The sequence below is a fragment of the Ranitomeya imitator genome, chromosome 7 (assembly GCF_032444005.1).
Source record: "Ranitomeya imitator isolate aRanImi1 chromosome 7, aRanImi1.pri, whole genome shotgun sequence".
In the NCBI taxonomy this organism is placed as follows: Eukaryota; Metazoa; Chordata; class Amphibia; order Anura; family Dendrobatidae; genus Ranitomeya; species Ranitomeya imitator.
The window spans coordinates 197,726,383-197,753,608 of NC_091288.1; the positions used below are offsets into that span (position 1 = coordinate 197,726,383).

Consider the following 27,226-nt stretch of genomic DNA (forward strand, 5'->3'; position numbering starts at 1 on the left):
AAATTGTGTCAAGCAGAGAAAAAAATAAGTAAACTATTGACGATTCTTTCTAGGCTACTCGATTCTGGTTCTGGTCAATTGATAGCTGTCATTCAAACCACTATGAGCTCACTGTATAACCAGGAAACTGCATCTGCATCCCCCTCCATTCCCTCTTTTCTTCTCCTTACTGTTCTCTTGCTACAGTTTAATATTACTTTATAGGGAATCCGTCACCAGGTTTTTGCCACGTAATCTGAGAGCAGCATAATGTAAAGGCAGAGTCCATGATTCCAGCGATATATCACTTACTGGGCTGCATGCTGTAGTTTTTTTTTATAAAATCATTGTTTTATCAGCAGGAGATTATCCCTAGAGGACTAGTACATCTGCTGCCAGGTAGTCCAACCCTGCCCCCCTGGACAGAGTGCATAGGAAGCAGCCAATCAGTGGTGTGGGCGGGGTTATACAGAGCACAGCATTCTAAGAACTGGTAGATCTGCAGCAGATAAAACAGTTTTTAATCAAGCAGCACCCAATAAAGTAAGTGAGATATCGTTGGAATCAGGGTCTTTGCCCTTACAGCGTGCAGATGGGATAACACAAACCTGGTGGACAGATTCCCTTTAAATTCTTGGTGACTGAGAAGGTTTCTGAGCATTGACGGAGAGTCACTGGTGATGCTTAATCATTCAGACACTCATCTCTTCAGAAATAATGATGCCCTCCACTTTATTAGTATTTGCATTTCTGTGTGTGGAATGAATGGCTAATTATCAATTGTCAAAATAATACTTTAGACGGTGATTATATCCATAAAACAGAATCATATAAGCCCCAAAATCCAAACAGGGAGCCTAATAGTTATTGTTGTCATCGCTATACTAGAGCCGGAGAAGAACCCATGAGACGACAATGAAGTAAGGTGTGGACAATGTTTAGATCTGGTCACCAGCTACTAGTACATCTCTCGTCTTGAGATCTCCACGGAGGATATATTGATGTCATTGAGAACCTGCACCTTGGTTATGGCAGAGAACTGCTTCATGCGGTGTCGATACTGGATGACCTTACTGTCATCTACAAAAACTTGGAAGTTCTCTCTGTCGGAGAAAATTTCAATCTACAAGAAAAAAAAAAAGAAATTGCCATGGAGTAAAAAATAAAAAAAAGTAAATGTGATAGTGAAAATTTCTCAAAATATATCACGAAAACAAAAAAAAGATATTCTAAGAAATACTTATCTACAGCAACATAGGCATGAATAGCCATGAACACACAGACCTGTGGTGGCCACTTGGTGTCTGTATTTTGTCTATCTTACGACTGACTGTTGTCAAGTGCAATCTGCTTCCAGCAGAGACACTGAGAGGGATTACAGGCAGTGCGAGAGGGTCTTTCTATAGTAGGTAGGGGGGTGTCTTTGGCATTGTAGAAGTGATGGGGATATTTTGCTTTCTACAGGATTGGAGGGATCTTTGTCTCTCTAGAGGAAGAGAAATGGAGGGGTCTTTGGCTTTCTAGAGAAAGTAGTGGCGGAGGATCTTTGTATGTGTCGGAAGGGCTTTTGGCTTTGTAGAAGAAGTGGGGGATATATTTTGCTTTCTACAGGATTGAAGGGGTCTTTGTCTCTCTAGACTAAGTGAAATGAAAGGGGTCTTTGGCTTTCTAGAGAAAGTAGTGGTGGACGACCTTTGTATGTGTAGGAAGGGCTTTTGGCTTTGTAGAAGAAGTGGTGGGGGCTTTGGCTTTTTACAGGAGTGAAGCAGGGTAGGGTCTTAGTCTTTCTATAGGGTGTGGGGGGACTTTGGCTTTTTAGAATAAGAGGGGGTATTTTGCTTTCTACAGGATTGTAGCGTCTTTGTCTCTCTATAGGAAGTGAAGGGGGTCTTTGGCTTTCTAGAGAAAGTAGTGGTGGACGATTTTTGTATGTGTAGGAAGGGCTTTTGGCTTTGTAGAAGAAGTGGTGGGGGCTTTGGCTTTTTACAGGAGGGAAGCAGGGTAGGGTCTTAGTCTTTCTATAGGGTGTGGGGGGACTTTGGCTTTTCAGAATAAGAGGGGGTATTTTGCTTTCTACAGGATTGTAGCGTCTTTGTCTCTCTATAGGAAGTGAAGGGGGTCTTTGGCTTTCTAGAGGATGAGGAGGAGGATCTTTGCCTTTCTATTGGTTTTTGTTTGGCTTTATATAGGAAATTGGTGATGTTTTTGTCTCTATAAGAAGTGTGGGGTCTGTGGCTTCCTATAGGGAGTGGAGGAGGATCTTTGTCTCTCTATTGGAAGTGTTTTTAGGGCTTTCTACAGGAAATGTGCTGGAGCAGGCTGTCAGTCAGTGAAATGGCGCACTTACAACCTCCGTTTTCAGTGCTGGGAGCTGTGATTGTAATTACCCCGGACGCGCCTGTATGACTGATAGTCAGCGGCTCCCAGGAGAAGTAAAGTTAATTTGTCCCAGGTGCTATACTTGCAGTTGTGGCGGCCAGGAACCTTCATAACCTGCAGATTGCCCTATATCTGCAGGTAATTAGCATCATCTGACCTGACAGTTTCCCTTTAAACTTGAGGCAGGCAAATGATTGAACAGTGATAGGAGCAATGCATGTTGGGAATTGAGGGGATGAAGATAGTTGCAGCACTTATGGTGCTAACAGAATGCTAGAAAATAGGAACAGCTCACTGAAAAAGAGTGGATGGAAAATTACATAGCATATTATACTTTATATTATCTACCAAGAGCAGCATTAATTTGTGTGTTACGAGGGCAGCATGACCACACTTTTCCATAGGTTTTGTATGAAAGGACAGGTACACTATAGAAATGTGAATGTACGTTTCCATACAGGTAGAGACACATACATTTATGCGCTTCTAGATGGTGACTGATAAATCCCACGCTCGGACTGTGACTGATGACCCGTGGCTAGCAGTGGATATCCACCATAGACTTTCTTTAGTCTAGACTTACCTGGAAAGGTTCGTTTGCTTCCATGGGAAAAGTATCAGTGCGCTCCTCATGGCCCCAGTGGCTGGACAGAAACGAGTTGCAGATAATGCTGCCCTCCGGAAAACGAGGATTAAAATGAAAAGCGATCTGGTCCCCGGAGTCGGAGAGGAAGTTGATTTCAAAGCTGTTTATGAAGAAAACAGGTCAAACTCTGCACTGAGGAGATGCGGCATTATTATACCTATCATTATTCCTATATATTATCATTCGGAGCACCTTGAAATAGATTCAAACATCCCAACAATGAAAGACATTAATATCTATGACCTATCCTTAGGATCAATAGGGGGCAGCACCCCCACCGATCGGTTGATTGACTTGTATGGATTAGAGCTTGCAGTACCATTCACGACCACTATGTAATGTAAGGCGCTGTGCCGCTTCCTGGTGCGCCATGGCGTTGTCAGTTTGCTGATTGGTGGATTCCCTCTTATATGGATCACCCTTCCTGAGGATAAGTTATCAATATTAAAGTTCTGGAAACAACCTTAAAGGGGTTGTCCAAGATTAGAATAACATGGCTGCTTTCTTTAAGAAACAGCGCCTCCCTGGACCATAGGTTGTGCATGATATTACAGCAGAGCTCCAATAACTTCAATAGGATTGACCAGCGTAACCCTTGGTCAGGGCTGCAGCAGTTTCTGAAAGCAAGCGGCCATGTTTTTCTAATCCAAGATAACCCCTATAATTTATCTTTTTTCCTTCTTAGAAAAGCTCCCTCTGGTGGTGACCACAGGCAGCTAAAATTGTATCATTTAAAGGGAACCTGGCAGTAGGATCATTCCTTTTAAGCCGTCTATTTGGGCATGTAGGTCAAAGAGAATTGAATAAAATGACACCTTGATATCTGTGATCCGATATCTTATTCCAAAGAAATCCCTGTTTTTCCTAACGTAAATGAACTTTAAAGATCTATGGGCCGGACGGAGAATCTGCCTCCAGAGCTTATTTTGAATGAAAGGGCGAATTACCAGTGTGAAACATGTAAGGACCAACATTCTGCTCTCCTGATCTACATGTCTCACACTGGTAACTCTCCCTTTCATTTAACATAAGCTCTGGAGGCAGATTCTCGGGGAGATCTATGTCCGGCCCATAGATCTTAACAGCTCATTTACATATTAAGAAAAATGTGGATTTCTTAGGAACCATTCAACGGATCGCAGATATCAAGGTATCGTTTTATTCCGTTTCCTATGACCTACATGCCCATACAGACGGCTCAGGAGGGTTGATTCTACTAACACATTCCCTTTAAATGATAATAGAATGAATCTGGAGCTCCGTATCTGTCAAATTGAGCATCGACCTTCATAGAGATATATTATACAATCAGTTAGCCTTGATTCTGGACGTAACTTTCCAGCGCTGCTTTATAACAATATCAAGGGGTGGCTTTCACCTGGTGAAGAACTTGCAATCTACTCTTTTATTTGTGACTTATGGAGCATGGAAAGTAACTGATGGAGATACCTAGTGAATTAGTCGCTCGGCAATTACATGTAAGAGTTTATAAAAAGTCCGATCACGGTGAAATGATCTTACTCGTTCTCAGTGGAGCTCGTCTCCCCCTTTATGATTATACTCCATCCAGGACACAGTCCCTGAGGACAGGAGGCTTCAAACTACGGGGAAAGCAAAACAACAGAGTGAAAACACAATCGCTGGGCTAAAAACCAACATTTCAGATGTTTTCAGGTTGGAGGCGTTGTGTGACCTGGGAAAATCCCGCAGTGCCACTGGTCTATACGAGATGCGAATGCTCCCGGGAGTAGAGATTACACAACATGGACCCAATATGACATTTGTGCTGATTTTTCCTAATACTTAGTTTTTCTGCCACATTTTTCCACGAAAAAAAAAACCTGGAGATCCCACCAATGTCTGATGCTACCACTTCTTTGATCACCACTGATCACTTGGAACCAGATGACATTAACTTACCACTTAACATCCTGTTTCTTCGGCTATTTTGTATTTATTTTTATTCATTTATTTGCTTATTTACTTGGTTATTTATTTATTTTTGCTATATTCTCGCATAGATCTATTTCTATCATATGGTCTAACACTTTCACGACCGGGCCATTTCCCATTTCTGCACTTTAAATTGTTTCCTCCCTTTCTGACAAGAGCCATAACAAAATATTCCAACTTTTGTAGAGTTTTATTTTTATATTTTTTTTGGCGGGAAGTGTTGCTGTTTTAAAAGACACCGTTCGTTTTACAAGGTAAGGCACTGAATAAACGAGATAAGTTTCCAAGTGGGGTGAAATGGTGAGAAAAAATGCGATTCTGCCATTGTTTGGCTTTTTGGGGGGCTTTTGTTTTAAAAAATGAGGTTAAAAAATGGCTTGACGTGATTCTTCAGGTCAGTACGATTAGGGACCAACCAGTTTTTTTCTTGCAATTTACAACTAAAACCTTCTGAAATTTAAAAAAAATAAATTAGTTTAGGTCTCCGTTTTCTGTGACCCATTACTTTATTCTTTTTTGGGTGATGGACCTGTTTTTTGGATGGCGAGCTAACAATTACTGTATATTCGTACCATTTTGGGCTACAGATGACATTTTGATTTATTTTTATTGAAATTTTGCCAAGGGTTGTCATGATTGAAAAAAGGAATTTTGTCTTTTTGATCCTTTTTTCCTTTTCACACTGTTTACTGTATGGATTCACGCAACTGCCTGTATGAAGCCGCTGTGAATAGAGTGCGTGGAGCTTGGGAAGGGTCGATATTGGTGAAAAGGCTGGCATGACACCTACAATGTACCGTAGCAGGACAGAAATGGGTCAAAGCAAAGGTCTAGAGCTAAACATATAAAACAAAACTAAGTGCAAGGAACCTGTATTGTCACACAAAAATATCCTACAGAATATCCCTAGTCCTTGTGTGGCCAGGGTCAGAACCCGAACCATTGGTCCTTATGTGGCCAGGGTCTGAACTCAAACCCCTGGTCCTTGTTCGGCCAGAACCTGAACCCAAACCCCTGGTCCTTATCTGGCCAGGATCAGAACCTGAACCCTTGGTCCTTGTGTGGCCAGAGGCTGAACCTGAACCCCTGGTTCTTGTGTGGCTAGATCCTGAATGCAAACTCCTGGTCCTTATGTGGCCAGGGTCTGAACATGAACACCTGGTCCTTGTGCCGCTAGAGCCTGAACCCAAACCCCTGGTCTTTGTGTGACCATGACCTGAACCTTCGAAGCAGCACCGGAAGTACCTTAACCCTGAAGCCACACAGGGAGTATTGTAACACCCCAGGTTCCCAGTTGTTACAGTGGCATTAATTTCCTCACGGGGAGAGTGATGTCATGCTTGGAAGCGAGGAAGGATCCCTTTTATCAGGTATTCACATATATGCAACACAGTTCTGACTCCAGGCCAGAAGGGGGAGCTCTGAACCCGGTTTCAGGGGAGCTTCCTTGTATACTGTAGATATATATTCTGGTCTGGGGGAGGAGACAGGCAGAACAGAACAGAGAGGAAGCAGACGGTGAGAGTCTGAGATAGAAGGAGGGGGCCGTGCAGCCATGAGAGGTGCTGCACATCCTAGAAAGAACAAGAACAGAACAGTTGTAGAGACAGTGAAGGAGCAAAGAAGCACAGGAGAGTTAAGAGCTGGAGAGAGAAGCGGAGACTGAGCTTCCTCCACGCTGAGCGCAGATACCGGTAGCCTGGAGACCGAGGTTGTGAAGTACGCTACGTCTCACAGTAGAAACCGTCGGGACAGCTGGATTGCAAGGCACCTGTCCACCCTAACACCCGAAGACACAGTTCAAAAACCTGACCTGCACATCCAAACATAGACTAAGTGTGAACAGGTGCTGAACCCAGAGTCGCCAACTCGTATATAGTTAAGTAAATAAGGCAGCACACTGCAGCGCTAAAACATGCAAACTTGAAAACATGAAATTTGAACTGCATTACTGCACTAGAAATATGAAAAATGAGAGCTTTTAGCGCATAAAAATGGCCAATTTTATGTGTACCTGGTAGCCACTTTACGGCATCTCTCTTATACCAGGTCCTACGCTTGCCCTACCTCGCTGAGAATAAACGTCTCCATCTGAATGGGTGCATGTGAAACCTCTTCTTAGACTAAAATTCTCTCTCTCTGTGGAGGGGTATTGGACCTGCTGTAATTAAAACACCTGAAGCTAGGAGGCGGAGTGCACGATCAGAAGGCTAAAGAATACATTTCACTCCGCCTCCTAGCTTCAGGTGTTTTAATTACAGCAGGTCCAATACCCCTCCACAGAGAGAGAGAATTTTAGTCTAAGAAGAGGTTTTCACATGTACCCATTCAGATGGAGACGTTTATTCTCAGCGAGGTAGGGCAAGCGTAGGACCTGGTATAAGAGAGATGCCGTAAAGAGGCTACCAGGCACACATAAAATTGGCCATTTTTATGCGCTAAAAGCTCTCATTTTTCATATTTCTAGTGCAGTAATGCAGTTCAAATTTCGTGTTTTCAAGGTTGCATGTTTTAGCGCTGCAGTGTGCTGCCTTATTTACTTAACCCGAAGACACAGTGGCACAGAGAGCCCAGTGTTGTGAATTCTGTGGCCAAGCTCCCTCCTGTGGTCGTGAGTGGTACTGCGGCTGGTTCTGTCTATAAGCTTCCTTTGGTGGATAAGAGTGGTACTGCGGCTTCTGAGTTTCCTTCCTCAGGTGATGAGGTTAAGTCGTTAGGTGCTGCTCTATTTAACTCCACCTGGTGCTTTGATCCTGGCCTCCAGTCAATGTTCTAGTATTGGTCTTGCTTCCTCCTGGATCGTTCCTGTGGCCTCTCTATCCTGCATAAGCTAAGTTCTGCTTGTGTTATTTTTGTTTGCTATATTTTCTGTCCAGCTTGCTATATTGGTTTTTTCTTGCTTGCTGGAAGCTCTGAGACGCAGAGGGAGCACCTCCGTACCGTTAGTCGGTGCGGAGGGTCTTTTTGCCCCTCTGCGTGGTTGTTTGTAGGTTTTTGTGTTGACCGCAAAGCTATCTTTCCTATCCTCGGTCTATTCAGTGAGTCGGGCCTCACTTTGCTAAATCTATTTCATCTCTGTGTTTGTATTTCATCTTTACTCACAGTCATTATATGTGGGGGTAGAACAGAAATCAAAACAAATATAACAAAATATCCAGGCTGAGAGGGACTAAAACCCTGCTCCCTACGTAAATGCATGTATGTAGCCAAAGATGACAATGGGTGTAAAACTCCCAAGATATATGAACAACTAGAGGACACATCGTACTGACGGCTTCCAGATGAGATGTGTACTTCCGGTCTGCGCTATTCGAGGCGCGTGCGCCGCACCTGCTGGCATCTGGGGTCATTTCTATTTAAACTCAGGGGACACAACATACGCTACTCCCCTTCTTGAAGAAGCACTCATGCGAAACGCGCGTCAAGGGGTCAGCAGGAGGACCTTGAATACCGATTATTATGGGTGAGTGATGGCACTCCATTGGGATCTTTTTTTTTTTTAGAAAACACCAGTGATTGTCTTACCGCTGTCTCTAACATCATGTCCTCCCTCTATCTGAAACTAAACCTGTCAAAAACTGAACTCCTCGTGTTCTCTCCCTCTACTAACCTACCTTTGCCTGACATTGCCATCTCCGTGTGCGGTTCCACCATTACTCCAAAGCAACATGCCCGTTGCCTTGGGGTCATCCTTGATTCTGACCTTTCATTCACCCCCTACATCCGATCACTGGCTCGCTCTTCTTACCTGCATCTCAAAAACATTTCTAGAATTCGCCCTTTTCTTACTTTCGACTCTGCAAAAACTCTGACTGTTTCACTTATTCATTCTCGTCTGGACTATTGTAACTCTCTACTAATCGGCCTCCCTCTTGCAAAACTCTCCCCGCTCCAATCTGTCCTGAATGCTGCAGCCAGGATCATATTCCTCACCAACCGTTACACCGATGCCTCTACCCTGTGCCAGTCATTATACTGGCTACCCATCCACTCCAGAATCCAGTACAAAACTACTACCCTCATCCACAAAGCACTCCATGGCTCAGCACCACCCTACATCTCCTCCCTGGTATCAGTCTACCACCCTACCCTTGCCCTCCGCTCCGCTAATGACCTCAGGTTAGCATCCTCAATAATCAGAACCTCCCACTCCCGTCTCCAAGACTTTACACGTGCTGCGCCGATTCTTTGGAATGCACTACCTAGGTTAATACGATTAATCCCCAATCCCCACAGTTTTAAGCGTGCCCTAAAAACTCATTTGTTCAGACTGGCCTACCGCCTCAATGCATTAACCTAACGATCCCTGTGTGGCCTATTTATAATAAAAAAAAGAAAAAAAAAAAAGGTTCCTCGCATCATGTTCTCATACACTTTATGCAGTATTAGCCCTCTGTGTCTGTACTGCTACATACTTAGGCAGTTAACTGGTTCATGCAGCTTTACATGAACACCTGAGCCTTACACTATAGCTGGTCCGAATAACTAAAGCAATTGTTACCATCCACCTCTCGTGTCTCCCCTTTTCCCCATAGTTTGTAAGCTTGCGAGCAGGGCCCTCACTCCTCCTGGTATCTGTTTTGAACTGTATTTCTGTTATGCTGTAATGTCTATTGTCTGTACAAGTCCCCTCTATAATTTGTAAAGCGCTGCGGAATATGTTGGCGCTATATAAATAAAAATTATTATTATATCTGTAGGGGGGGTTTTGGGATCCTATTGTTTATGGCAGCGTCTGCAGGAGTCCTTTGTATAGAACCCGGATGTTGGAGCATTTAGGATCCTCCTCTTTTCCCTCCCCCCTTTTTTGGTCTAGGATTTGCCATACTTATCTGTATATATGCTATATTACCGGTCCCGATAGCCTGCTGTACTAGCAGGTTCCTTGGATTCTTTCCTCTTTGTACTTTTGCCCTATGATTGGGCTTGTGTTATAGATTTTAGATGTACCAATAAAATGATTGTTTTATATCTTTCTAATTGATTGGTGTTCATTATACTCCATGTCCTCTAGTGGTTCATATATCTTGGGAGTTTTACACCCATTGTCATCTTTGGCTACATACATGCATTTACGTAGGGAGCAGGGTTTTAGTCCCTCTCAGCCTGGATATTTTGTTATATTTGTTTTGATTTCTGTTCTAAGTTTGCTTTCTGTGTTTTTCACAGCTACTAGTCATAAACAAATGGACTACCGTGCCAGAGACAAAACTTGGTTGTCTAAACTACAGGAGGTGTTTAAAGAGGATCCTGCTGGTATTTTAAATAATAGTGGTGGTGACACTAGAGAAAAGATAGCGAAACTCAGGACTCTGCTACACAAACGAACCAGGCTCTGGTGGAACAGAGCATCATTGGGACAGTATTTGGCCCGGGGCCTTATCCCCAGGGACCTACGTGTACAGATCTTCCCCGCTTTTATTGTAGAAGATGATGCCTTTAAAAAGGAGTGGGAGGATCTTGCCACTGGGTGCTCACGGGGCTTTATGCAACTTCTTCTGAAATTAGACGAAACAAAATTGGGGGATCTGGAGAAAGAGATTGATGAAATACAGGGCAATATTAAAGAGACTCTTACTAGTGAGGCGTTGGAGAAATTGAACGGGGACTTAGAGAAGGATCTTACTAAGTGGGAGCAGGAGATCGGTGCTAATAAAACTAAAAAAACTTCAAAGGGACCATTCTGATGCCCTAGAGAATCGGATCTACAAATGGAGAAATAGACAGAACAGGTCCCGCCCTGTACCTCCTTCTTTATCTGGCTCAGTCTCCTCCCTCACGTCTATTGATGGAACTAGTGTAAAATCCGATCAGACTAGGATCCCAGGAAGTGATGGTGTTAGGAGCATGCCCCCATCTAAAAATACGAGGAGTCGACGTAATAACAAAAGGAGGCTAACCCCTTCACCTACATACGACTGCAAGTCCAGAAATACGGGCCTGCAGGTAATTAATCTCTCCTCCATTTCATTGTCTGATACACAGTTGGAATTATTGGGTTTAGGCCTTAATTTTGTACCTAGTAATGGCTTTGATTACTTTACAGTACTAAAAGACTTGCACCTTTTCTGCCGTAAGCTTGTTCTCAAAAAGTTACATCAACAGGCTGACTTCGGCATGGATACCACCGATCTGGTGGAACAACGGGCACTTACCGACTTGGAGGACCTTTTGGGAGAACAGGACATTGGAGATGTAGGTACTTTGCCGCATTCAATTATGCCCAAGTCTTCGACCTTCCCCCCCTTGTCTGTCTGTCCACAGGTTGACATTTTTTGCAAATTGGTCACTCAAGATCTAAAGAGCATCTCGGGATATGTGTGCAATGACAATTTGTCAAAGGCACAGAGACAGGCTCTGAGAATTACAGACACTTGATACTGTAGTTTTCAAACCAGCAGACAAGGGGGGGAATGTGGTCGTATGGCCAGTTGACCAGTACGAGAGGGAGGCACTCCGCCAACTAAGAGACAAAAACACCTATCGCCTATTACCAAGTAATCCCTTAGAAATTTTCTCTGGCCAACTGGGGACTATCATCTCCAATGCTGACGAATTAGGCCTGGCCCCTAGGAAGGTCCTGAACGGTTTACTACCTAAATATCCCAAAGTACCAACTTTTTATTTATTACCTAAAGTGCATAAAGATCTTTGCAATCCCCCGGGTCGGCCCATCGTCTCTGGCATAGGAGGGCTATGTGACAATGTGTGCAAATATATCGACCATTATTTAAAACCCTTAGTGGAAACACTGCCCTCCTATGTCAGAGACACGATGGATGTACTGACCCGGGTGAATGGGCTTTCTCTTGAGGCGGATATGCTCGTAATCACTATCGATATTGAGTCACTGTATACTTCCATCAGGCATAGCGATGGTCTCCGGGCGGCCCGCTTCTTCCTCGGGACTACCAACTGGGATGGCCATTTTTCGGAATTTATTTTGGATTTATTAGAGTTCATTTTGACACATAATTTTTTAGTTTTTAAAGACCGGTTTTATTTACAAATTCAAGGTACGGCCATGGGTGCGGCGTGCGCTCCGTCATATGCAAACCTGTTCCTCGGCTTTTGGGAGCGACAGGTTTTCCAGGGTGACGGATCGCACGCCGCAGACCCAGTGGTGGGCTGGTTTCGTTACATCGACGATGTCCTCATGATTTGGAGGGGTGACGAAACCAGCCTTTCCCGTTTTATGCAACTTCTTAATGATAACTCTTTTAATTTAAAATTTACATACAAATTTCATGCACGTTATATTGATTTTCTTGACATCACTTTGTGTGTGGGGGAGGACGGGAACATTGAGACGGACCTGTACCGCAAAGACACTGCGGTCAATTGCCTGTTACATGCCTCCTCCGCACACAATTATTCTATCATTAAGGCCATCCCAGTTGGTCAATTCCTGAGGAATAGGTGGGTGTGCTCTACGGAGGCACGGTTTGAAAAGCAATCAGCTATACTTAGTGACCGTTTTAAGGATAGGGGATATAGCAGTCGTTGTATTAAAAGAGGGTATAGGCGAGCGAGACATACGAATAGGGAGGAACTTTTGGTGCCGAGAGTGGTGCCCCGAGAAACACCTAATGGGATCAGATTTATCTCTACCTCAAATTGCCGCTGGGATCAGATCCGTGGGATCTTGTCTAAACATTGGTCGGTTTTGTGTACCGACAGTGCTCTTGCAACACATGTATCATCTGGTCCTCTGATGACTCAACGTAGGGGGAAAAACCTGAGAGACTATCTTGTTAAAAGCCATTATGTCACTAAACAGCCGACACTGTTTGGTTCAGGTACTAGGAGAGTTGGTTGTTTCCCTTGTGGATCCTGTGTTGCCTGCCCTAATGTCCTGCGATGTGGTACGTTTCAGTCATCGGACGGGAGCAGGGAGTATAAGATTCGTGATTACATATCATGTAACACCACACATGTAATCTATTATGCCACTTGCCCCTGCTCCCTCATTTATATTGGCCTGACTTCGAGGGAACTCAAAGTCAGGACACGTGAACATGTGCGGGACATTAGGGCAGCTAGAGATATTGTAGATGCCGAGGCTTTGGCGTCTCTCAAGACACTCCCCAAACATTTTAGATCTTTTCATGGGTCTGATCCCAGCGGTTTGAAGGTGCGGGGCATTGATAGAATTCATAGTGGAATTAGGGGTGGTAATGTGTGTCAAATTTTAGCACAACATGAGTGTCGGTGGATTGCCACCTTGGACACCATGGCCCCCAAGGGTTTAAATGAGAAGTTATCTTTTGCCCCCTTCTTGTAATTTGCCATCACTCTTTCTCTTTATGATCCTTTGTATCTTTTTTGATGCCTCAGTATCCACCTTTGTCCATGGTTATTGTGTAGCAGAGTTCCCGTCGTACTTATAGTAATATATCAATTTCCCACCCTATTTTTTAGCGTTTTATTTATAATTGTGTTGTGTGTTTTGTTTTTAGCCTTTGGTGTTTACCTAATCTCCTACCCCAGATGCTTGGCGTTCGTTCCTCAACAAGCTCGTACCATTTAAAATAAATCTAAATGGTGACACTCTATATACCAACATGGACTTGTTGAAGATGTGCCGACTCCGCATAATATTCCAGGATTACTCCATGCCGAGTGGACATTTCGTTTTTTGTTATAGATACGGCGGTTTTGTTTTATTTCATTACATTATATATATAATATAATAATGTGTTATGCACTATGTCACTTTATTACTTGTTCACTTGCATTAGGTTGTATATATATGTTTTATATTGCCTAGGTGATTCCTATGGGCCTTTGTATATTAGCAAGTAGATTGTTGCTTTTTTCACGTTGGGATAGTTATACCCATTCACCTATTTGTCAATGTCACAACCAACTATTAGCTATACTTAGTTCGGGACAGCCGACATATAGGGAGGCTTACCTGTTCTACACGTCAGTGCTACACGCCCCTATTGGTAGGCATGACTGTGATATCACTTGTGACGCTTCCCTATCCTTCACGCCCATTTTTTGGGAGTCCTTCACTCTCTGTCCTTCACTTACATGGCCGCCGTCCGGGTCCTCACCAACATGGATGTCACAGTGCGCACGCGCTGTTCGATCTGCGCACCGCTCATCCATCTCAGCGGCTATCTTCTGTGACGATGTGCGCATGCTCCGTGACGTCACCCGGCAAGATTTTGCCGCATGCGCACATCGTACTGACGGCTTCCAGATGAGATGTGTACTTCCGGTCTGCGCTATTCGAGGCGCGTGCGCCGCACCTGCTGGCATCTGGGGTCATTTCTATTTAAACTCAGGGGACACAACATACGCTACTCCCCTTCTTGAAGAAGCACTAATGTGAAACGTGCGTCAAGGGGTCAGCAGGAGGACCTTGAATACCGATTATTATGGGTGAGTGATGGCACTCCATTGGGATCTGTAGGGGGGGTTTTGGGATCCTATTGTTTATGGCAGCGTCTGCAGGAGTCCTTTGTATAGAACCCGGATGTTGGAGCATTTAGGATCATCCTCTTTTCCCTCCCCCCTTTTTTGGTCTAGGATTTGCCATACTTATCTGTATATATGCTATATTACCGGTCCCGATAGCCTGCTGTACTAGCAGGTTCCTTGGATTCTTTCCTCTTTGTACTTTTGCCCTATGATTGGGCTTGTGTTATAGATTTTAGATGTACCAATAAAATGATTGTTTTATATCTTTCTAACTGATTGGTGTTCATTATATGTGGGGGGCTGCCTTTTTCTTTGGGGAATTTCTCTGAGGCAAGGTAGGCTTATTTTTCTATCTTCAGGGCTAGTTAGTTTCTCAGGCTGTGCCGAGTTGCATATGGAGCGTTAGGTGCAATCCACGGCTACCTCTAGTGTGGTGTGTTAGGATTAGGGATTGCGGTCAGCAGAGTTTCCACGTCTCAGAGCTTGTCCTATGTTTTTGGTAATTGTCAGGTCACTTTGTGTGCTCTGAACTTCAAGGTCCATTGTGGTTCTGAATTACCTGTTCATAACAGTACAAGAGGCCCAAAGTACTAATGCTTCTCAATAGAGGGAAAAGAGAAGTTCTGAGACCATTTTTTTTTCTTTGCACTGTGTTCTGTCTTTCTTTTCCCCTTTACATCAGGGTGGTTCAGAACACAGGTGTGGACATGGATATTCAGGGTCTGTCCTCTTTGATGGATAATCTCACTATAAGAGTACAGAACATTCAAGATTTAGTGGTTCAGAATCCTATGTTAGAACCTAAAATTCCTATTCCTGAGTTATTTTCTGGAGATAGAGCTAAGTTTTTGAATTTTAAAAATAATTGTAAACTGTTTCTGGCTTTGAAACCCCGCTCCTCTGGTGACCCAGTTCAACAAGTTAAAATCATTATTTCTTTATTACGTGGCGACCCTCAAGACTGGGCATTTTCCCTTGCACCAGGAGCTCCTGCATTATGTAATATTGATGCGTTTTTTCTGGCGCTCGGATTGCTGTGCGACGAACCTAATTCAGTGGATCAGGCAGAGAAAAATTTGCTGGCTCTGTGTCAGGGTCAGGATGAGATAGAGATTTATTGTCAGAAGTTTAGAAAGTGGTCCGTGCTCACTCAATGGAATGAATGTGCGCTGGCAGCTATTTTCAGAAAGGGTCTCTCTGAAGCCCTTAAGGATGTCATGGTGGGATTTCCTATGCCTGCTGGTCTGAATGAGTCTATGTCTTTGGCCATTCAGATCGGTCGACGTTTGCGCGAGCGTAAATCTGTGCACCATTTGGCAGTATTATCTGAGCATAAACCTGAGCCTATGCAGTGCGATAGGACTTTGACCAGAGCTGAAAGGCAAGAACACAGACGTCAGAATGGGCTGTGTTTCTACTGTGATTCCACTCATGCTATCTCCGATTGTCCTAAGCGCACTAAGCGGTTCGCTAGGTCTGCCACCATTGGTACGGTACAGTCGAAATTTCTTTTGTCCGTTACTTTGATCTGCTCTTTGTCTTCCTATTCTGTCATGGCATTTGTGGATTCAGGCGCTGCCCTGAATTTGATGGACTTGGAGTATGCTAGGCGCTGTGGGTTTGTCTTGGAGCCCTTGCAGTGTCCTATTCCATTGAGAGGAATTGATGCTACGCCTTTGGCCAAGAATAAGCCTCAGTATTGGACCCAGCTGACCATGTGCATGGCTCCTGCGCACCAGGAGGATATTCGCTTTCTGGTGTTGCATAATCTGCATGATGTGGTCGTGTTGGGGTTGCCATGGCTACAAGTCCATAACCCAGTATTAGATTGGAAATCAATGTCTGTGTCCAGCTGGGGTTGTCAGGGGGTACATGGTGATGTTCCATTTTTGTCTATCTCATCATCCACCCCTTCTGAGGTCCCAGAGTTCTTGTCTGATTACCGGGATGTATTCGATGAGCCCAAGTCCAATACCCTACCTCCGCATAGGGATTGTGATTGTGCTATCGATTTGATTCCTGGTAGTAAGTTTCCTAAGGGTCGACTGTTTAATTTATCTGAACCTGAGCACGCCGCTATGCGGAGTTACGTGAAGGAGTCATTGGAGAAGGGTCATATTCGCCCGTCATCGTCGCCATTGGGAGCGGGTTTCTTTTTTGTGGCCAAGAAGGATGGTTCGCTGAGACCTTGTATTGATTACCGCCTTCTAAATAAAATTACGGTCAAATTTCAGTACCCCTTGCCGCTGCTGTCTGATTTGTTTGCTCGGATTAAGGGGGCTAGTTGGTTCACCAAGATAGATCTTCGTGGTGCGTATAATCTTGTGCGTATCAAACGGGGCGATGAATGGAAAACAGCATTTAATACGCCCGAAGGCCATTTTGAGTACCTGGTTATGCCATTCGGACTTTCTAATGCTCCATCAGTGTTTCAGTCCTTTATGCATGACATCTTCCGAGAGTACCTGGATAAATTCCTGATTGTATACTTGGATGATATTTTGGTCTTCTCGGATGATTGGGTGTCTCATGTGAAGCAGGTCAGAATGGTGTTCCAGGTCCTGCGTGCTAATTCTTTGTTTGTGAAGGGGTCAAAGTGTCTCTTTGGTGTTCAGAAGATTTCATTTTTGGGGTTCATTTTTTCGCCTTCTACTATCGAGATTGACCCTGTTAAAGTTCAGGCCATTTATGATTGGACTCAGCCAACATCTCTGAAGAGTCTGCAGAAGTTCCTGAGCTTTGCTAATTTTTATCGTCGCTTCATCTGCAATTTTTCTAGCATTGCTAAACCGTTGACTGATTTGACCAAGAAGGGTGCTGATGTGGTCAATTGGTCTTCTGCTGCTGTGGAAGCTTTTCAGGAGTTGAAGCGTCGTTTTTCTTCTGCCCCTGTGTTGTGCCAACCAAATGTTTCGCTTCCATTCCAGGTCGAGGTTGATGCTTCCGAAATTGGAGCAGGGGCTGTTTTGTCGCAGAGAAGTTCTTATTGCTCGGTGATGAAACCATGCGCCTTCTTTTCCAGGAAATTTTCGCCTGCTGAGCGAAATTATGATGTTGGCAATCGAGAGTTGCTAGCCATGAAGTGGGCATTCGAGGAGTGGCGTCATTGGCTTGAAGGAGCTAAGCATCGCATGGTGGTCTTGACTGATCACAAGAACTTGACTTATCTCGAGTCTGCCAAACGGTTGAATCCTAGACAGGCTCGTTGGTCGCTGTTTTTCTCCCGTTTTGACTTTGTGGTTTCGTACCTTCCGGGCTCTAAAAATGTGAAGACAGATGCCCTGTCTAGGAGTTTTGTGCCCGATTCTCCGGGTTTGTCTGAGCCGGCGGGTATTCTCAAAGAGGGGGTAATTTTGTCTGCCATCTCCCCTGATTTGCGGCGGGTGCTGCAAAAATTTCAGGCTAATAGACCTGACCGTTGCCCAGCGGAGAAACTGTTTGTCCCTGATAGGTGGACGAATAAAGTTATCTCTGAGGTTCATTGTTCGGTGTTGGCTGGTCATCCTGGAATCTTTGGTACCAGAGATTTGGTGGCTAGATCCTTTTGGTGGCCGTCTCTGTCGCGGGATGTGCGTTCTTTTGTGCAGTCCTGTGGGATTTGTGCTCAGGCTAAGCCCTGCTGTTCTCGTGCCAGTGGGTTGCTTTTGCCCTTGCCAGTCCCGAAGAGGCCTTGGACACATATCTCTATGGATTTTATTTTGGATCTCCCCGTCTCTCAAAGAATGTCGGTCATTTGGGTGGTTTGTGATCGCTTCTCTAAGATGGTCCATTTGGTGCCCTTGTCTAAATTGCCTTCCTCTGATTTGGTGCCATTGTTTTTTCAGCATGTGGTTCGTTTACATGGCATTCCAGAGAACATCGTTTCTGACAGAGGTTCCCAGTTTGTTTCGAGGTTTTGGCGAGCCTTTTGTGCTAGGATGGGAATTGATATGTCTTTTTCCTCGGCTTTCCATCCTCAGACAAATGGCCAGACTGAACAAACCAATCAGACCTTGGAAACATATCTGAGATGTTTTGTTTCTGCTGATCAGGATGATAGGGTGTCCTTTTTGCCTTTGGCTGAGTTCGCCCTTAATAATCGGGCCAGCTCGGCAACTTTGGTTTCGCCGTTTTTCTGCAATTCTGGGTTCCACCCTCGTTTCTCTTCAGGGCAGGTTGAGTCTTCGGACTGTCCTGGTGTGGATACTGTGGTGGATAGGTTGCAGCAGATTTGGACTCATGTAGTGGACAATTTGACTTTGTCCCAGGAGAAGGCTCAACGTTTCGCTAACCGCAGGCGCTGTGTGGGTCCCCGACTTCGTGTTGGGGATTTGGTTTGGTTGTCATCTCGTTATATTCCTATGAAGGTTTCCTCTCCTAAATTTAAGCCTCGTTTCATTGGTCCATATAGGATTTCTGAGGTTCTTAATCCTGTGTCTTTTCGTTTGACTCTTCCGGCTTCTTTTTCCATCCATAACGTGTTCCATAGGTCATTGTTGCGGAGATACGTGGCACCTGTGGTTCCATCTATTGATCCTCCTGCTCCGGTTTTGGTTGAAGGGGAATTGGAGTATATTGTGGAGAAGATTTTGGATTCTCGTGTTTCGAGACGGAAACTCCAGTATCTGGTTAAGTGGAAAGGTTATGGTCAGGAAGATAATTCCTGGGTCTTTGCCTCTGATGTCCATGCTGCCGATCTGGTTCGTGCCTTTCATGTGGCTCATCCTGGTCGGCCTGGGGGCTCTGGTGAGGGTTCGGTGACCCCTCCTCAAGGGGGGGGGTACTGTTGTGAATTCTGTGGCCAAGCTCCCTCCTGTGGTCGTGAGTGGTACTGCGGCTGGTTCTGTCTATAAGCTTCCTTTGGTGGATGAGAGTGGTACTGCGGCTTCTGAGTTTCCTTCCTCAGGTGATGAGGTTAAGTCGTTAGGTGCTGCTCTATTTAACTCCACCTGGTGCTTTGATCCTGGCCTCCAGTCAATGTTCTAGTATTGGTCTTGCTTCCTCCTGGATCGTTCCTGTGGCCTCTCTATCCTGCATAAGCTAAGTTCTGCTTGTGTTATTTTTGTTTGCTATATTTTCTGTCCAGCTTGCTTGTTATGGCTGGCAATCAGGCAACACAGCGTGCAGTAATCAGCGCACATACAGAGATCTGGCAATAACCAAAAACAATAGGACGAGCTCTGAGACGTGGAATCTCTGTAGACTGCAGTACCTGATCTATCCTCACACAACTATAAGCAGCAGTGGATTGCGCCTAACAACTACCTATGTAACTCGGCACTGCCTGAGGAGCTGACTAGCCTGAAGATAGAAATACAAGCCTGACTTACCTCAGAGAAATACCCCAAAGGAATAGGCAGCCCCCCACATATAATGACTGTTAGCAAGATGAAAAGACAAACGTAGGAATGAAATAGATTCAGCAAAGTGAGGCCCGATATTCTAGACAGAGCGAGGATAGCAAAGAGAACTATGCAGTCTACAAAAAACCCTAAAACGAAAACCACGCAAAGGGGCAAAAAGACCCACCGTGCCGAACTAACAGCACGGCGGTGCACCCCTCTGCTTCTCAGAGCTTCCAGCAAAAGACAATAGCAAGCTGGACAGAAAAAAACAGAAAACAAACTAGAAGCACTTATCTAGCAGAGCAGCAGGCCCAAGGAAAGATGCAGTAGCTCAGATCCAACACTGGAACATTGACAAGGAGCAAGGAAGACAGACTCAGGTGGAGCTAAATAGCAAGGCAGCCAACGAGCTCACCAAAACACCTGAGGGAGGAAGCCAGGAGACTGCAATACCACTTGTGACCACAGAAGTGAACTCAGCCACAGAATTCACAACAGTACCCCCCCCTTGAGGAGGGGTCACCGAACCCTCACCAGAACCCCCAGGCCGACCAGGATGAGCCACATGAAAGGCACGAACAAGATCTGGGGCATGGACATCAGAGGCAAAAACCCAGGAATTATCTTCCTGAGCATAACCCTTCCATTTGACCAGATACTGGAGTTTCCGTCTAGAGACACGAGAATCCAAAATCTTCTCCACAATATACTCCAATTCCCCCTCCACCAAAACAGGGGCAGGAGGCTCCACAGATGGAACCATAGGTGCCACGTATCTCCTCAACAACGACCTATGGAATACATTATGTATGGAAAAGGAGTCTGGGAGGGTCAGACGAAAAGACACCGGATTGAGAATCTCAGAAATCCTATACGGACCAATAAAACGAGGTTTAAATTTAGGAGAGGAAACCTTCATAGGAATATGACGAGAAGATAACCAAACCAAATCCCCAACACGAAGTCGGGGTCCCACACGGCGTCTGCGATTAGCGAAAAGCTGAGCCTTCTCCTGGGACAAGGTCAAATTGTCCACTACCTGAGTCCAGATCTGCTGCAACCTGTCCACCACAGAATCCACACCAGGACAGTCCGAAGACTCAACCTGTCCTGAAGAGAAACGAGGATGGAACCCAGAATTGCAGAAAAATGGAGAGACCAAGGTAGCCGAGCTGGCCCGATTATTAAGGGCGAACTCAGCCAACGGCAAAAATGACACCCAATCATCCTGGTCAGCGGAAACAAAACATCTCAGATATGTTTCCAAGGTCTGATTGGTTCGTTCGGTCTGGCCATTAGTCTGAGGATGGAAGGCCGAGGAGAAAGATAGGTCAATGCCCATCCTACCACAAAAGGCTCGCCAGAACCTCGAGACAAACTGGGAACCTCTGTCAGAAACAATATTCTCAGGAATGCCATGTAAACGAACCACATGCTGGAAGAACAAAGGCACCAAATCAGAGGAGGAAGGCAATTTAACCAAGGGCACCAGATGGACCATTTTAGAAAAGCGATCACAGACCACCCAAATGACCGACATCTTTTGAGAAACGGGAAGGTCAGAAATGAAATCCATCGAAATATGTGTCCAAGGCCTCTTCGGGACCGGCAAGGGCAAAAGCAACCCACTGGCACGTGAACAGCAGGGCTTAGCCCTAGCACAAATTCCACAGGCCTGCACAAAAGCACGCACATCCCGTGACAGAGATGGCCACCAGAAGGATCTAGCAACCAACTCCCTGGTACCAAAGATTCCTGGATGACCGGCCAGCACCGAACAATGAAGTTCAGAGATAACTTTACTAGTCCACCTATCAGGGACGAACAGTTTCTCGGCCGGACAACGATCAGGTTTATTAGCCTGAAATTTCTGCAACACTCTCCGCAAATCAGGGGAGATGGCAGACACAATGACTCCTTCCTTGAGGATACTCGCCGGCTCAGATAACCCCGGAGAGTCGGGCACAAAACTCCTAGACAGAGCATCCGCCTTCACATTTTTAGAGCCCGGAAGGTATGAAATCACAAAATCAAAACGAGCAAAAAATAACGACCAACGGGACTGTCTAGGATTCAAGCGCTTGGCAGACTCGAGATAAGTCAAGTTCTTATGATCAGTCAATACCACCACGCGATGCTTAGCACCCTCAAGCCAATGACGCCACTCCTCGAATGCCCACTTCATGGCCAGCAACTCTCGGTTGCCCACATCATAATTACGCTCAGCAGCAGAAAATTTCCTGGAAAAGAAAGCACATGGTTTGAACACTGAGCAACCAGAACCTCTCTGTGACAAAACCGCCCCTGCACCAATCTCAGAAGCATCAACCTCGACCTGGAACGGAAGAGAAACATCAGGTTGACACAACACAGGGGCACAGCAAAAACGACGCTTCAACTCCTGAAAAGCTTCCACGGCAGCAGAAGACCAATTAACCAAATCAGCACCCTTCTTGGTCAAATCGGTCAATGGTCTGGCAATGCTAGAAAAATTACAGATGAAGCGACGATAAAAATTAGCAAAGCCCAGGAATTTCTGCAGACTTTTTAGAGATGTCGGCTGAGTCCAATCCTGGATGGCCTGAACCTTAACCGGATCCATCTCGATAGTAGAAGGGGAAAAGATGAACCCCAAAAATGAAACTTTCTGCACACCGAAGAGACACTTTGATCCCTTCACGAACAAGGAATTAGCACGCAGTACCTGGAAAACCATTCTGACTTGCTTCACATGAGACTCCCAATCATCTGAGAAGATCAAAATGTCATCCAAGTAAACAATCAAGAATTTATCCAGATACTCACGGAAAATGTCATGCATAAAAGACTGAAAAACAGATGGAGCATTGGCAAGTCCGAACGGCATCACCAGATACTCAAAATGACCCTCGGGCGTATTAAATGCCGTTTTCCATTCATCTCCCTGCCTGATTCTCACCAGATTATACGCACCACGAAGATCAATCTTAGTAAACCAACTAGCCCCCTTAATCCGAGCAAACAAGTCAGAAATCAATGGCAAGGGATACTGAAAATTAACAGTGATCTTATTAAGAAGGCGGTAATCAATACACGGTCTTAGCGAACCATCCTTCTTGGCTACAAAAAAGAACCCTGCTCCCAATGGTGACGACGATGGGCGAATATGTCCCTTCTCCAGGGACTCCTTCACATAACTGCGCATAGCGGTGTGTTCAGGTACGGACAAATTAAATAAACGACCCTTAGGGAATTTACTACCAGGAATCAAATCGATAGCACAATCACAATTCCTATGCGGAGGTAGGGCATCAGACTTGGACTCTTCAAATACATCCTGAAAGTCCGACAAGAACTCTGGGATGTCAGAAGGAATGGATGACGAAATAGACAAAAATGGAACATCACCATGTACTCCCTGACAACCCCAGCTGGTTACCGACATAGAGTTCCAATCCAATACTGGATTATGGGTTTGTAGCCATGGCAACCCCAACACGACCACATCATGCAAATTATGCAGTACCAGAAAGCGAATAACTTCCTGATGTGCAGGAGCCATGCACATGGTCAGCTGGGCCCAGTACTGAGGCTTATTCTTGGCCAAAGGTGTAGCATCAATTCCTCTCAACGGAATAGGACACCGCAAAGGCTCCAAGAAAAATCCACAACGTTTAGCATAATCCAAATCCATCAGATTCAGGGCAGCGCCTGAATCCACAAACGCCATGACAGAATACGATGACAAAGAGCACATTAAGGTAATGGACAAAAGGAATTTGGACTGTACAGTACCAATAACGGCAGAGCTATCGAACCGCCTAGTGCGTTTAGGACAATTAGAAATAGCATGAGTAGAATCACCACAATAGAAACACAGTCTGTTCAGACGTCTGTGTTCTTGCCGTTCTACTTTAGTCATAGTCCTGTCGCACTGCATAGGCTCAGGTTTACTCTCAGGCAGTACCGCCAGATGGTGCACAGATTTACGCTCGCGCAAGCGACGACCGATCTGAATGGCCAAGGACATAGACTCATTCAAACCAGCAGGCATAGGAAATCCCACCATTACATCCTTAAGAGCTTCAGAGAGACCCTTTCTGAACAAAGCCGCTAGTGCAGATTCATTCCACAGAGTGAGTACTGACCATTTCCTAAATTTCTGACAATATACTTCTACATCATCCTGACCCTGGCATAAAGCCAGCAGATTTTTCTCGGCCTGATCCACTGAATTAGGCTCATCGTAAAGCAATCCGAGCGCCAGGAAAAATGCATCAACATTACTCAATGCAGAATCTCCTGGTGCAAGAGAAAACGCCCAGTCCTGTGGGTCGCCGCGCAAAAAAGAAATAATAATCAAAACCTGTTGAATAGGATTACCAGAAGAATGAGGTTTCAAGGCCAAAAATAGCTTACAATTATTTCTGAAGCTCAGGTACTTAGTTCTGTCACCAAAAAACAAATCAGGAATCGGAATTCTTGGTTCTAGCATCGATTTCTGATCAATAGTATCTTGAATCTTTTGTACATTTACAACGAGATTATCCATTGAGGAGCACAGAGCCTGAATATCCATGTCCACAGCTGTGTCCTGAAGCACTCTAATGTCTAGGGGAAAAAAAAGACTGAAGACAGAGCTAAGAAAAAAAAATGATGTCAGGATTTCTTTTTTCCCTCTATTGGGAATCATTGGTGTGGCTCCTTGTACTGTTATGGCTGGCAATCAGGCAACACAGCGTGCAGTAATCAGCGCACATACAGAGATCTGGCAATAACCAAAAACAATAGGACGAGCTCTGAGACGTGGAATCTCTGTAGACTGCAGTACCTGATCTATCCTCACACAACTATAAGCAGCAGTGGATTGCGCCTAACAACTACCTATGCAACTCGGCACTGCCTGAGGAGCTGACTAGCCTGAAGATAGAAATACAAGCCTGACTTACCTCAGAGAAATACCCCAAAGGAATAGGCAGCCCCCCACATATAATGACTGTTAGCAAGATGAAAAGACAAACGTAGGAATGAAATAGATTCAGCAAAGTGAGGCCCGATATTCTAGACAGAGCGAGGATAGCAAAGAGAACTATGCAGTCTACAAAAAACCCTAAAACGAAAACCACGCAAAGGGGCAAAAAGACCCACCGTGCCGAACTAACAGCACGGCGGTGCACCCCTCTGCTTCTCAGAGCTTCCAGCAAAAGACAATAGCAAGCTGGACAGAAAAAAACAGAAAACAAACTAGAAGCACTTATCTAGCAGAGTAGCAGGCCCAAGGAAAGATGCAGTAGCTCAGATCCAACACTGGAACATTGACAAGGAGCAAGGAAGACAGACTCAGGTGGAGCTAAATAGCAAGGCAGCCAACGAGCTCACCAAAACACCTGAGGGAGGAAGCCCAGAGACTGCAATACCACTTGTGACCACAGAAGTGAACTCAGCCACAGAATTCACAACACTTGCTATATTGGTTTTTTCTTGCTTGCTGGAAGCTCTGAGACGCAGAGGGAGCACCTCCGTACTGTTAGTCGGTGCGGAGGGTCTTTTTGCCCCTCTGCGTGGTTGTTTGTAGGTTTTTGTGTTGACCGCAAAGCTATCTTTCCTATCCTCGGTCTATTCAGTAAGTCGGGCCTCACTTTGCTAAATCTATTTCATCTCTGTGTTTGTATTTCATCTTTACTCACAGTCATTATATGTGGGGGGCTGCCTTTTTCTTTGGGGAAGGTAGGCTTATTTTTCTATCTTCAGGGCTAGTTAGTTTCTCAGGCTGTGCCGAGTTGCATAGGGAGCGTTAGGTGCAATCCACGGCTACCTCTAGTGTGGTGTGTTAGGATTAGGGATTGTGGTCAGCAGAGTTTCCACGTCTCAGAGCTTGTCCTATGTTTTTGGTAAATGTCAGGTCACCTTGTGTGCTCTTAACTTCAAGGTCCATTGTGGTTCTGAATTACCTGTTCATAACAGCTCAGGACACAATAGAGACCCTGAAAAAATGCTCGAGCCACCTGTCATACGGGTTAGTGTCCTACCTGCAAGGGGGACAGAGAGGAAACGTGAGGACATTGTGAGAGGCCTAAGGCAGCAAGGGACTACACCACAGCGCTAGAGGGGAGGCTTCCAACTCCACCTGGCAAGGGGGAATTCCCAACTTGCTTACAAGCCGGCCGGACCATAATAGCACCTATGATCCAGTACCCTGGACTATGGATGCCTGAACTCTTCAGTAAAGAGGTAAAGAGACTGCAACTTTGTGTCCTCCATTTCTTTCTACACCACCTATCACCTGTCCCTACTACACCGGGAGCCCTGGGGACCCAGCTTCACCTGTGGGAAGCTATACCATCCTTGCTGCCACAACATCACTCCAGAGGACCCCTTTAAGCAGTGTCAGTAATCCCTGACCGAATACCACAGGTGGCGTCACGAACAAACTTTATTCACAAAACCCCTTTAAAGACCTTCCCTTTTACTTGGGCACCCAGGGCCACGGACCGGGTCGCCGCCGCCGTGACACATCCCTTTAAGTACCGGACCCAGTACCGACTATCCCACGGCCCTGGCGGTCGTTCCAGTATCCTAACTTGGAATCGTTCCATCAGTACTAGAACCTGTCAAAGCCTGTTCCAGGATCCGAATCCAGCCCTGTCCATGACTCCGTGTCAGTATCCGTTCTGTGTGAGGATCCAGAACCTGTGCAGTCTGGACAGAGTCCTATTCCTGTCTTGCCAATTATTCTGAGCCCAGTCTGTGTCAGCGTACCCGACCCTTGGGGTCAGCAGATGCAGTAATGGGGACTGCCTAGGAGTGGTACCTGGCGACTACCTACAGCTCAAGTCTAACTCCACCATCAGGAGCTCCAGGTAAACGCTTAGTTGCGCCCCTTCCTAGGCAGGCCTGGCCCTGTGGACAGTGGGTCCACGAACCACCTGCACCACCTGTGGGTATGACCAATTATTTGCAGAGTTGCAAAAGCCTTATAAGTTAAAAAGCTTTTTTGTTTAGCAAGGTGGAGAGAATTTGGATGTGTCTACAGAAGTTACAAAAATGCATAATTTAGGACGTAATAAGTGCAGTGGAAATTCCTATTAGTACGGTGGGCTTACTGCTCAATGGCCCATCAGACCTGTGCTATGGTTGATCAGAGAACACAAGGTCTAGTGATGAAGCACTGGGCAGCCGATTATTCATACTTTTTCAAATTTGCCATATAGAAATACAGCAGCTGTGAACTGCTGCCGCCTCGCTGGCGACATACTGACTCTGGGAACTCAAGTGTTTAGAATCCCTTGTCAGCTCTTCTGCCGCTCCGCGCGAACAAACCCTTTGATTTCCTAAAACTTCAGCCATGTAATGTGTCGCTGGTTTGCAGTTTTTTTTATTCTTTGTTTCTCGACATTGTGAGCTAAATGCAGATTTATGGGAGATGGGACCTCATTCCATGTGAAATGATGCCACCTTGTGTAAAGGGAAGAAATCGACTATTGACAGTGATGATCGACTATCGACAGTCCATGCTCAGGGAGGATCATCAGGA

The 27,226-nt window shown here is 45.3% G+C and overlaps 1 protein-coding gene across 1 annotated transcript in view; it reads right to left on the reverse strand.

Moving 5' to 3' along the window:
* Positions 1-684: 684 nt before the first annotated feature.
* GRIFIN (galectin-related inter-fiber protein) overlaps positions 685-27,226 on the reverse strand; it is a 28,692-nt gene continuing 2,150 nt past the window's right edge. The window contains exons 2-4 of the mRNA XM_069735433.1: positions 4,526-4,605; positions 2,942-3,104; positions 685-1,102 (exon numbers count right to left, since the gene is read on the reverse strand). Of these exons, the coding sequence (XP_069591534.1) occupies positions 938-1,102; positions 2,942-3,104; positions 4,526-4,605 (408 nt within the window). The 3' untranslated portion in view covers positions 685-937. The remainder of the gene's footprint in view (positions 1,103-2,941; positions 3,105-4,525; positions 4,606-27,226) is intronic.